The 11,818-nt window shown below is 50.8% G+C and overlaps 5 protein-coding genes across 5 annotated transcripts; 2 read left to right on the forward strand and 3 right to left on the reverse strand.

Moving 5' to 3' along the window:
- Positions 1-199: 199 nt before the first annotated feature.
- B0T23DRAFT_369873 (uncharacterized protein) lies at positions 200-1,180 on the reverse strand. Its single transcript, XM_062836556.1, has one exon. The coding sequence runs from the start codon at positions 1,170-1,172 to the stop codon at positions 552-554; it is 621 nt and encodes a 206-aa protein (XP_062697057.1). The 5' UTR covers positions 1,173-1,180; the 3' UTR covers positions 200-551.
- Positions 1,181-3,190: 2,010 nt separating this feature from the next.
- On the forward strand, positions 3,191-5,507 carry B0T23DRAFT_329525 (chromate transporter-domain-containing protein; the record flags this gene model as incomplete). The annotated part of the gene is made up of 4 exons (XM_062835697.1): positions 3,191-3,663; positions 3,769-3,938; positions 4,018-5,319; positions 5,363-5,507. Exons 1-4 carry the CDS (start codon positions 3,526-3,528, stop codon positions 5,505-5,507), a joined length of 1,755 nt encoding a protein of 584 aa, XP_062697058.1. The 5' UTR covers positions 3,191-3,525.
- A 508-nt stretch (positions 5,508-6,015) lies between these two features.
- B0T23DRAFT_401033 (uncharacterized protein) lies at positions 6,016-7,077 on the reverse strand (the record flags this gene model as incomplete). The annotated part of the gene is made up of 5 exons (XM_062838546.1): positions 6,016-6,244; positions 6,313-6,425; positions 6,501-6,862; positions 6,969-7,004; positions 7,035-7,077. The coding sequence occupies 5 exons, from the start codon at positions 7,075-7,077 to the stop codon at positions 6,016-6,018; spliced, it is 783 nt and encodes a 260-aa protein (XP_062697059.1).
- A 671-nt stretch (positions 7,078-7,748) lies between these two features.
- Positions 7,749-8,994, forward strand: B0T23DRAFT_424892 (uncharacterized protein; the record flags this gene model as incomplete). Its single annotated transcript, XM_062839873.1, has 2 exons — positions 7,749-7,800; positions 8,846-8,994. The coding sequence occupies 2 exons, from the start codon at positions 7,749-7,751 to the stop codon at positions 8,992-8,994; spliced, it is 201 nt and encodes a 66-aa protein (XP_062697060.1).
- Positions 8,995-9,975: 981 nt separating this feature from the next.
- Positions 9,976-11,553, reverse strand: B0T23DRAFT_17100 (uncharacterized protein). Its single transcript, XM_062832910.1, has 2 exons — positions 10,313-11,553; positions 9,976-10,225 (listed from the first exon to the last, which is right to left on the reverse strand). The coding sequence occupies exons 1-2, from the start codon at positions 11,376-11,378 to the stop codon at positions 10,062-10,064; spliced, it is 1,230 nt and encodes a 409-aa protein (XP_062697061.1). The 5' UTR covers positions 11,379-11,553; the 3' UTR covers positions 9,976-10,061.
- Between the last annotated feature and the right edge of the window lie 265 nt (positions 11,554-11,818).

Raw genomic sequence — 11,818 nt, forward strand, 5'->3', positions numbered from 1 at the left:
GGAAGCGGCTTGGTCACGTCGAAGCAGGCGTCTCCACCTAAAAAGCGGGTCTATGACAGCTGCGTGAGCTGGAGCTATCCCAACCTTGTCAAGCTTGGCAGGTGTCAGGCATCTGTCTTAGCCTGCGACGTCCTCTGCAATGTTAGACTGGAAAGGACTTGCCGTTTGCACATCGCTTTCGCTTGGCTCAACATTGTCTGCTTGCTAAACAAGAAGTGAACTCACGGTCTCAATGCATGTTGTTGCATTCAACTTGGCATCCTCGCAGACTTCAGTTTAGTCATGATCATAACGTCCATCCTTCTCAGAGTTGGTTCGCTCTGCAGGACCTTAGGTCCATCGCTGCAACACGCTGTCTTCTCGTTTGCAATCAGATCACCTATCCGCCTTGCCCATCACAACTCAGTGACTCCCAACACATCTCTTGATCTCCCTCTTCTTTCTTTCTCTGCTTCTCGTCATGAATATTCATTGTTTATTTTCCCAAAGCTGTACCAATTTATCATTGCATTAACCTCCAGCTCTTTCTCCCATTTCGCCATCAATGATTATCAACCTCCTCGTTTCTTCTGCTTCTTCCCTGCATCTGGTTCCCTCCCATCGCAAGCAACAATCAACAGCTTATCAACCCTGATGACCTCGGGTCCCTTTCCATCATCATCTTTCTTACCCTGTTCGATTCCGTTACCACCATCACCCCTGCTTCTCTTCTGGGCTCTCTCTTCACTGTCCCCATCTTCACATCCATCTCTCTTCCTCTTAGCACCCAACTCACCCTTTCCTCCACCTCTAACGCTTCCACCGTCTCGCAAATCTGCCTTGACGTTTCCAGGCCTTTGTCTCCTCCTCCGCCTTCTCTCCGAACCAACGGCAATCTCAACATCCTCCACCCACAACTTCCAAATATCGTCCACCAGTCTGTACTGCTTCAGTTTCCCCTTCATCTTGATCACCGGTATTTTGTTGATGACTTCATCATGTGTGGCGAGCGTTTGGGCGATTACGCGGTCGAAGGTTGTGAGGACGTGATCGGTTAGTTTGTGGGTCAGGGATGCGAGGGACTGCTGTCGCTGTTGCTGTGGCTGGGACTGGAGTTGTGGTCTTAGGTCTCTGGGCGTGGTGGTGGAGGAGGAGGAGGAGGAGGAAGCACGGGTGCTGGTGCTGGTGTTCATACTAATAATTGGAGACGAGGACTCGGTTGTAGTAGTGGTGCCAGCTAGATCAATAGGATTGCCTGCTTCACTACCAGTCGGCTCAGTCGTCAGGTTGATAGGGTGGTCCAGGGCGGCGCCGGGGATGATTGGAAAACGGCCGGCAAGGATGAGCTCGTCCATTGCTTCGATCAGGGCGCTACCGAGGCTGCCATCGCGGTAAAGTGTGAGGTACTCTTTGGGAGCGCTGCGATTTGAGGACATTTCTGGCTGTAGTGGGCTTGCATATGTGTACGTAATATATGCCTTTCCCGTCGTTGTCGGCCTGTTCAGTGGTCTAAGCTTTAGCGGTTGAAGTATGCACAACTTTGGCCTAGCTGGCGGAGCTTATATAGGTGAGATTATCACGCAAAGTGGAAATGGGCGTTTGAGAAGAATGTGAATAGAGCCGATGGGGAATTTGGAAATATATAAGAACCGTGATCCACAGAATCACTGACCATTGAGCCACTGCTATTGTCGGACCGCACTGTAATTCACGTGTTTAAGGTTTTGCGGGCCATCAACGGACCTTGATGGGTGCAAGGACTGGGCCAGAACTGAAGGTTCAGTGCTGTTGCCTGGGGCAAAAACGGAAAAAAGTGATATCTTTCATCTCTCGCTCGAAAACCTTCTTGCTACCCCAATAATTTTTCACTTAAAGAGCTACAGCAGTCACCAACGGCTTTCATAATATAAGGTCAGTGCCGCTGGAAGCAAACGGCGCAGTATCGTTGGGCTCTGACCGAGTGACGCGAATCCAGAAAGTCTCGTATCAAGCACCAATCCTGAAAGAGCTCATATTGGTAATCTACACCAGCCAAGCTCTGTTTCCGATGACCCATTTCGAAAGAACAGAAAGAGCAGGCACTCACCAGGTAATTGGCCCAATTTCAACTGGTTTGTCTGCCGGGAAGAATACCCATCGAAAGGGACGTATATAGAACTATCTAGTTAAGTTACCACTTCAAGAAACGTGATGGAATTGGAAGTTCTGTGGATCTTTATCTGTTTGGATTCAACATAGCCCTTGCCATCCGCGATCTTTCTCGGTACAGCTAGAGGTTTTACCAAAGACGAGTCCACTGATCACACCGAAAGTGAAGTATTGAGATTTGCTTGTGAGGTCCATCGGCCGGAATTTTGCTCCATTTGAGATGTACTTGTCTTCAATTAGCTTGATGAAGGCAACTACTCGGCTGTCTGATTCCGCTTCTATTGAGCGGGTTTCCTTGCCAAAGTACCTACTAGAGTGGATTGGTGGTTGGTATCATGCGGTATCCTTCACTCGGATCATCGTCAAGACATTGCTGGGCGCAATGCGTATATGTCGATGCGTTTTGGTTGCACAACTGATCAGAGATCCAGACAATACAAGAACTTGCCATACTTGTCGTAACACTCCATTGCAGCCTGGGGTTGCCGCCATTTCAAGGCCGCCGTAGGATATGCACGTCAGTAGCAGAAGACAGTCTAGTCCCTGGTGGCTGTATAATGCATTCAAAGCTCGTTGTAGTGTCAACAGCGATAGATAGCACTGCACTGGATGATAACCTTGGGGCCATGAAAGCAATTCAAAATGCGCCGGGAGTTAAGGAGGTCGTCTGCCGTTGCGAATATCGAGGACGCCCAAAACATCAGTGCAGACAATTTGGATACTATGCGGAACAGCGCGCAGTACTTGCACTTAATAAATCTTTTGCACGTATCGGTGCTTCATTCGCATACGAAGAAAATGCGAACCCCGGCTGTCAAAATGAAGTTTGCACTTTATGGGTCACTTTGTACATAGTATGTGTTTGCAGAAAGGGGGGGTTTGCATCTGCAGGGGACATTGCCATAATGACAGGGGGAAGATGTCCACCATGCTCCCAAGAGGCTCGGCATTCATTCTGGCCCATTGAAGCACGCACGTGGCGACATAGGTTACATGGAAGGCGTGCTTCAGGGTTGACAATGGACGCTATAAAGCTCTTTCTTTTATCGTGTCGTCCCCCTCTCCAACACTTGACGACCGCATTTGCCCAACATTATCATCTTTTTGGGGTCCGTAACAGCTCGGAACGGTGGATGTGGTAGGAGGACGCTGACACGATTAAAGATCAGCTACTGTAACACCAAGTGTCAGAACATACCTTACCGAGAGGATACAGAGCTCAACAGGGGCCAATACTATACGTACCGTTTATACAGCATATGGAGTGCAACCCCGCACCACTAAAACACAACACCACCACGAAAAGATCACCAAGCTTCGAGCGGGGATCTCACCACTACCTCTACTTGCCGGTACATTGAACGACGAGGGACGAAAGGGGGATTTCGTACGCTAGCAATGTCACCTCAACCTCCAGCACCTATCAACTTTACCGGTCGTGCGAGAGCACTGGCATCGCGAAGCTGGAAGGTCTTCCTTGTTAACTGGCACTTGGGCTTCACAGCTTTTGGTGGGCCACCGGTCCACTTCAGGATAGTGAGTGCGGCCTGTACTGAAACGACCTGAACTGCAACAACCTAATTAGTCTGCTTAATACTGGTAAACCTGCAAGTCCATGGGCTGACAAGGAGACGATAATAGTTCAATGACAAGTTCGTGCAAAAGACCAAATGGATCGATGAGCAGGTGTACCAAGAGCTCTTCAGTGTCTCGCAGGCCCTCAGCGGACCAGGCAGCACCAAGATGTTGTACTGTATCAACTTGATACAAGACGGATTCCTTGCCGCCGTGTTCAGCTTCCTGCTGTGGAGGTAAGTCACAGCATCCGAACATTCACACAAGATTACCTAGGTACCTACCGTGAACGACAGTCTAATAAGACGCAACCAGTTTACCGGGTGCCATAGGCATGTACGCGCTCGCTGTTGGCGTTTCAAAGATTGACGAAACCCTTCCGAGACCGGTATATGCTCTACTATCGGGTCTTAACGCCGGTACTGTCGGCGTCATTGCCCTTGCTGCCGTCGAACTATCCGAAAAGGCCATCACGGACCGGCTAACGAGAATCCTGGTCTTCCTCGGCGCTACTGCCGGCATGCTGTATAATGCCCTCTGGTACTTCCCGATCTTGATGCTAGCATCTGGCATCGCGACACTTGTACATGACTTGAGATGGATGCACCAACCAATTTCGGCCATCGTTGGTTTTGGTACGAGTCTGAAGGGCAAGCTCATCAGGGCATGGCCTTTTGGAAAGTGGCCCGGATCAACTTCAGATGCGAATAACGATAACAATGCCGCGGTGCAAGGGCGAAGGAACAGTGCAGATGACGAAGAAAACATCGAAATGTCGAGTGTGGCAAAGGCAACAGCGACGGCGTCAAGCAGCTCCGGTGCCCGACCAAGAGCCGGACAACAGTCGCAGCTGTCCGACCTTCCAGTCACCGAACAAGAAGCATCCACGTCGTCCTCCACGGCCGAGAGCGAGCCACGCATCATTCCAAGCGAGTTTCGACTCGACTTTTCCTGGAAAATTGGAACGGCAATCGTCGCTTGCTTCTTCGCCACCTTTGTTGCCGTCATGGTCACTCGCGGCGTCTTCCCGAATCCGCCTGGGCTTCCCCTTTTGTACCACTTGTTCGTCAACATGTATCTTGCCGGAACAATTATCTTTGGCGGCGGCCCTGTCGTTATTCCTCTGTTGCGGGAATACGTCGTTGCCGAGGGCTGGGTGAATCCCCGCGACTTTCTCATCGGACTTGCTCTGATCCAGGCCTTCCCAGGGCCCAACTTCAACTTTGCCGTGTTCCTGGGGGCCTTGACCGCCATCGGCAGCGGTAATAACCCGGTAGCAGGTGCGGTCCTCGCCTGGGTGGGCATTTTCAGCCCGGGTTTGATCTTGGTCCATGGTACAATGGGGATTTGGAGTGCGGTGAGGAGCAAAAGATGGGTAAAGGCTGTGCTCAGGGGCGTGAATGCTAGCGCAGTCGGGCTGATCTATACCGCCGTTTACCGGATTTGGTGTGTTGGCTACATCGATGAGGGCTTCCAGTATGGTAAGAGCTTGGGCGCTGACCCGTGGTGGGTCGTGGTCACGGCGACGAGCTACGTTGGTGGGCGCTGGTTCAAGCTCAAGGCACCTGTAGCAATTATTCTTGGTGCAATCATGGGGTTGATCAGGTACGGTGTTGTGTCCGCTTGAGCGATACTCTGATCCTTGAAATCTACGTATTAGCCTCAAGCCTGCAACGGCGAGCAATACAGCCGGGGATAATCGTGATGATCGGAGGGGCGCCGACGCGACACAAAACTCTAGAAATCTCCAACAGTCTCTTGCTAGGTCATCAGTCACTGGTGCTTTCGATGGCTTTGCGAGTTAGATAGAAAAGTCATCGCGCATAATATTAGAACTGTCAAAGCGAGGCCACACAGAACGTGGTCACTCGTAAGCTAACACATACACACTAGAGGTACGTATCAACCGCATCCCGTCACCCAACCGAAGCGTTGTTCAATCAGCGAGAACATAGCCCTCAGTTCCTACATCAGTTCTTTCGATCCGCTGCCGAATTTCATACCAGTCGACTCTCTCAAGTGTCCGCAAGTTCACGGGCTGCAACTTCAGCTTCCCCTCAGCAATCTTCTTCACCACCTTGTACCGCTCAGGATCTTGCTCCTCGATAATTTTCAGCCTTTCCGCGAGATCGGGAGGCCCATAAACTATCATGAAAACCATCACGCCGCAAGTGACACAGTGCCGAAGACCGTGCGCCCGCTGGTTATATAAGTACTCGAAGGTCTCGGTGTATGCTTCATCGGAAAAGATTACATAGTCCCTCATGGGATACATCCCGACAAAGGCATCCTGAGGTTGAATGAGCGCAACAATTAGTAACTGTCGATGGCCGCATACAGATACAGGTTTCTTCTTACTCTCACACAGGAACTGCAATTGTCCTCTCTCACTGGCCATGGCTCTTCCGGGTTTCGTCCGGTCCTCATCAGCTCGAACCGAACTGTCCCACAGTGGCACCTACCGTGGTACATGACATCTGGACTCCAAGGCAATAGTTCGCGAGGTACTTCGTCTTCGATATCGGCCGTCTTGACAAGCGACCTGGAAGACTGGTTAGTGAATCTTGACGTTTGTTGACGGCCCAATATATGAAGTAGTGTCTTTCTTACTCAAGGAAGAAAATACTGACACCCTGAAAAGCCCGCACATTGACCAACAGTAGTTCCTTCAGAGGTCCATGCCAATGCATGCCCACCAATCCTGTGCCACAGTTGCTACAGAACTTCAAAATGTCCAGTGTCAGCAACGCGCACTATGCTTCATGCATACCGCCTCTTGTGAATCATTGTGCACTCACCTGATCCGCTATCATAGGAGTTTCATACTTGACCAAAGGGCCATCATCTCGTGTCCATGTCAATTTGGCCCCGTCAGGCGTCGAAGGACAAGGAAGCCAAATGTAGCCCTTCATGGAACAGAGCGTGCAGGTGCATCTCACAGCTATGTCCACGAGCCTATAGTTTTTGAGGAGCGAATATTCAAAGCGATAGCGGCCGCAGTGACAGTTGCCCTTGAAGACTGCCCAATCGGTTGTGCGTGTGGTGGGCTGCGTCAGCGATGCAGTTGGTGATGCAGAGTTCGGGGCCTGTGATACAGCGCTCGTGTCCGTCAACGGTGGAGTGGACATGGTGGAAAGATTGATGATGGGAAGAAGAATGACTGATAATGTCGAATTCGAGTGGAAACCTATGGTTATTATGGAGTTGAAAGTGTCAGTTGGTTCCAACATGCATCAATAGTAACACAGCCCTGGAAACTAACGCACCATGGCAGGCCAAAAAGGGAAGGTGAAACCATCCCACTGCACCACAAAGGCAGTGCCAGCCCATACCAACAATCTTTCCATTCTCCCGAGCTTTACCCGGCCAGGCCATCTTTGCCAGCGACCCCCAGATTCTGAAGGAAGGCATCAGCTACAGTGACTATCTACAGCTATTTCGTCTATCGATAGGTAGGTACGAATAGTTTCCACTTGTGAAGGAGCATGACCAAGACTCGTAGCGCTTACCGTCCACGAGACGCTTATTGAGCTCTGCGGTAGGATGCTGACCCGGAGCAGATCTTACGAGATGCACCATGGTCACCTTGTTCACATCGAGAAAGCTTGTCTCAAATTGGGCTCGGGTGAGGGGAGTAGTTCATAAAAGACAACCTTCAAGTCTTGATGGCAATTGTGTCTGGAACCGTAGCTTCCACTCCGCCCTTTGGACTCAAGGAGCTTGCTTGAAAGGTGGAAGGTCCGAAGGAGAGACGGGCTGGAATCGAGGTCGGCTGCCACCCCGTCGCTCTTGCCTTGCAGTGTGCTTCGTCGCCGACTCGCAAGACCAACAAGAATCGCATTGTACAGGGGATTATGCGTCGCCGGGTATAGTAGGACATACCACAGGTACCGATGCCCAGCCACTGCGCTTTCCTTTGCACATCCTGAAACGAAAAATTCTTCCTTTTACTCGTTTGTGATTCTTTTCAGTTCCCATTACATCTTGTATCCTCCGCTCGTTCATCGCGAGTTAGATCACCGTGTCGCTCTTAAACCAGGGTCGCCATGTCTGGAAGCCGAAAAGCGTGTAAGACCATTGGCTGGCCGATCCCACAACGTGAGTAATGGCTCGTATCAGTTCCGTTAGTGAACGGGCATCGTCAAAGACATTACAGTGTATCTTGCAGGGCACTCCACTAACACAAGCAATCTGTACCACCTGAAGCTCACCAACCTACCTATATACGTGGACTGCACCCTTTTGACAGCCGCACATTGGCAGGCAACCTAGGGAACCGAATGCTCCGGGGAACATAGACGAAATATTGTTTGAGTATGTGCCGACTTCCCAGCTGCGAGACACCAATATTCGCAGTACGTACAACCCCCTCCGAGCGGTAAAGTCGGACGAGAAGCTGGACACTGAACAGCTCAACATCCCCAAGAGCGAAAAAGATATTAAAGGTACCTGGCGAGAGCAGCTTCGATGACTCGGGCTTGCAGTCATTCTCTTGTCAAGCTCACTGGTCCTGGTCACTCTTGGCTGGGTTGTTTGAGAGAATTGACATCTCAGACTATAAATGTAAAGTCACAGTTCACTGGTAACATCCCATCGAAGCTACCAAGACATGGCTATATTGAAGAGCCAAACGCTGAAGATCCATCTGGTTTGCAAACTACGTCATGAAAAACCCGCCAGAAGTCTTCTCGTCAGCCATCCAAGCAAAATAGTGGAGAAAGGATGTCTTCCACAACAACCTCGAATATGATATTCGCTGGCTGGGGCTGCCAAACGACGAGGTTGAGGATGCTTAGGGAGATCTGTACATCGACATTGGGATTATCAGGATCCCTCAAGAGAATGCTGTAAAGCTTCCAAACCAGACCCTCCCTATCCTGGGAGAAGAGGATGGGTACTTACATCATCGGGTTGGAGGTTTGTTAGGTATGTCATTTCACCCTGATGTAGCTCCTCTGATATGGGTATGAACAACCATTACTCGGGGCAGGACCTGATCAGAAAGCACATCTATTCCGACTGCTACGTCGGCGACAGAGTCATGCTGGAGCAGCAGCGCAGGAAGGACTGAATTCGTTTCGGAGAGTACATGCAGTACCAATCCCAACAATATGACCACTAAACTGACATCATCAACCAACAGAACACTGCATCGAGAACCTCCGCCAGACCATCATGTGCAAATCCAACATCAGCACCATCCCCTGGATATACACTGGACGAGTGCACGAAAACTTCCCCTCGGCCAAGACGACACACGTCTGCCGCGACTTTGACAAGCTCACGAAGTAGATGCTGCATCCGGATAGGCATTACCCACAGGAGGAATGTCAGTTTCGGCTCAAGGCGTTGCAGGCTGGTGCATTCGTTGAGAGCGGGAAGCATTCTTGATGTCCTGTCTGTTGATGATGCTAGGATGAATTCGGATGATAGCTCGTGAGAGGATGAGAATGAATGGGCAGTTCCCAGCGAAGATCAATGCATCACCAAGTATGATGCATTAGAAACTTAGTTGACGTACCTTTGGCAAGTTTACAATACATCCGTCCACGTACAAAAGCCCTTGGAAATCCACCGAAAAGGTGAAGCAAAATAATAGCAACAACCCTTTTGCCCTTCATACTACCATAACCGCCTACATCCAATCAGCCTCCACATAGCTATAGGAATATTCAAAATGTGTACCCACCATATTCTGCATCGGGTGTGTAGGACGTGCGAGAAGATAGTCTTCATCGCCACTAGAGAGGAGCCTTGCGAACTAGTCAAGAACGATTCTACCAAGTTCTGGGGCGACTGCGGAACTTCTGCCAACCAGGTGCAAACTAAGTTTGTACCCTTTTGTCCTTCGTGCAATTAAGAATTCATTGCACCAGCTTAGAAAGGGAACGTGGCAGATGTTGGTTTGATCAAGCAAGGGTCCGGGATGTTGGAAATTACAAACTAGGCTGAAGGAAGAGCATCTAGAATAGCCAAAATATACAAGACCTCACTGGCTATCCAACAATGCAGACAAAGGTCGTATGGTTTCTGTGATGGATAAGCCTGACTATGGGCATTACAAGAAGTACAGCAACATACAAGACATGGATCCAGCAGTGAAAAAAAAAATGAAAGCGTTAGTAACTCAATGCCATTTATGTTATATCGTGTTTTGTATCCCGGGATTCTATCTGTCTCTGACGTAGGTCTCCGACAAGGCTTCCTGCATTCTTTACAGGTATATCGGGCCCCGACCTAATTCTTTTCCAGTGGTTTTCCAACTAGTCATCGCCGTCCATATGTACAAAGAAGAAGGAAACAAATTGTTACATGAGGAAGAAGTAGAGTAAAAGGAAAGACATATCGAAACCAATGCTTCACTCGGCATCGAGAGGAGCCTTGGGAGGGGTGTTGTTCACCTGGATACCACCGCGCTTTTTCTCGTCGCTGTCAGGCATGGGAAGAGCCCAGCCGCCCTCGCTCTCGGGAGTGGCGAGCCAGAGACGGAGGAGGTGACGACGGGGAGCAGGAGGGGCGAAGTCTGTTTTTTTTTTTTGATAGTGTTAGTCAGTATTGATCAGAGCCATTGACCTAACAACTGTGAAAGACAAGAAAGAAGAGGACTCACCCTTGTAGGCCGTACGAGCATGCAACAAATGTGCATTGCTCAAGAACTGGATATCACCAACTTCAAGAATCATATGCAGCGCCAGCCTCTGGCACGTCTCCTCAAGAATCTGCATTGCCCTCAACTGTTCCTCGCTCAACGCAGGAATCAACCCTTTGTCGCTGAAGCGAGTCAGAGACTTGACATAGTAAGGATCCCACTTGCAGTAAAGCCTCCCCTTGCCGCCGTTCTCTAGATACACAACCGGCTGACGGACCCACTCCTGCTGACCCTCCGACACCTCGCCCTTGCGGTCAAAGTACCAGATGGGCTTGGTGAGGAGCTCGGCCACATCCGGGTGCTCCTGCTGCAACGTGTTCCAGACGTGATGGACAGAGACAATGTCGCTCTCGCCGCCCTCCTGCGCACGGTGCACGCACAAGAGGCCGACGATGTCGCCGTCGTCGGCGTGGAAGAACTGTCGCGCGGTGGTGCGGTAGATGCGCACCGTGTGGATCTGGGTCGGGTCATCGCCGACGTCCTTGACGTGGCCCAAGACGTGGCCGCGTCCGTTTTGCGAAAGGAAGTAGCCCAGGTAGGTGCCCAAGCCCATGTAGGCGACGGCGTTCTTCTCGGCACCCCAGACGTCAGCGGGGAACCGCTTGAACAAAATGAAGCCCTTGCCGTTGAGCAGGTCATCGCGGAGGTTGGTGAGGACTTTGCCGAGCTTGGGGAGAGGGAAGTTCTCCTGCGAGATGCCTGTAAGGGGAGTACCTGAGGCAATGAAGGCGTCCGCGGTGTCGGAGAGTTCTTTCACTTCTTCATCGGTGAAGGGGTGGACCCAGCGCTCGGGGTTGTTGACAAAGTCCTCACGCTTCCAAACGGTCGGGCCGGTGATCTCCTTGGGGAACTCGGAGTATGGCTTAAGGACGTCGTAAAGGGGAGGGTGCTGGCCCGATGTACGGATACCGTCGGGGAAGATGTCGCGGGGGGCGTCTTGGTTGCGGTAGGCGTTCTTGTGCTTGAACACGGAGGGAGAAGCATCCGCGGTGGACTGGGCCTCCTCGACTAGAATTCCGGGAGCCATTGTGTCTGAGGGTGTATGTGTGTGAGAATAGGAGATGTGGTTGGGTGAGTAAATGACCAATTCAAAAACAACAGGCCGGGAGTATCAAGATATCTTGAAGGTGTGGGTGACGGACGGCTGCAGATGACAGACCAATCTGGACAGAGGGGGGTTTGGGAAGATATATGAAAGTGTTAGGCCTGCTTCCAGACGCGATACGAACGTTGACATCCATCTGGACCACCATCATGTTTACCTACATTTAATAGCGGTTGTGCTGCTTGCTGGTGTCGATTGCGTGATCATTAGCCGGCGAGGTTGTGACAAAACAGAACCGAGCATCCCATTCTCATCACACCTTCGGTACCTAGGTTAAGCTACCCCAACCAAGTCGCCGGTTCCAGGGCAGCGACCCCAAGCCATTGCGATATCCCGAGAATCGATGGCGTGCTCAACTGATG

The sequence above is a fragment of the Neurospora hispaniola genome (assembly GCF_033458365.1).
Source record: "Neurospora hispaniola strain FGSC 10403 chromosome Unknown B0T23scaffold_1, whole genome shotgun sequence".
NCBI classification, from domain to species: domain Eukaryota; kingdom Fungi; phylum Ascomycota; class Sordariomycetes; order Sordariales; family Sordariaceae; genus Neurospora; species Neurospora hispaniola.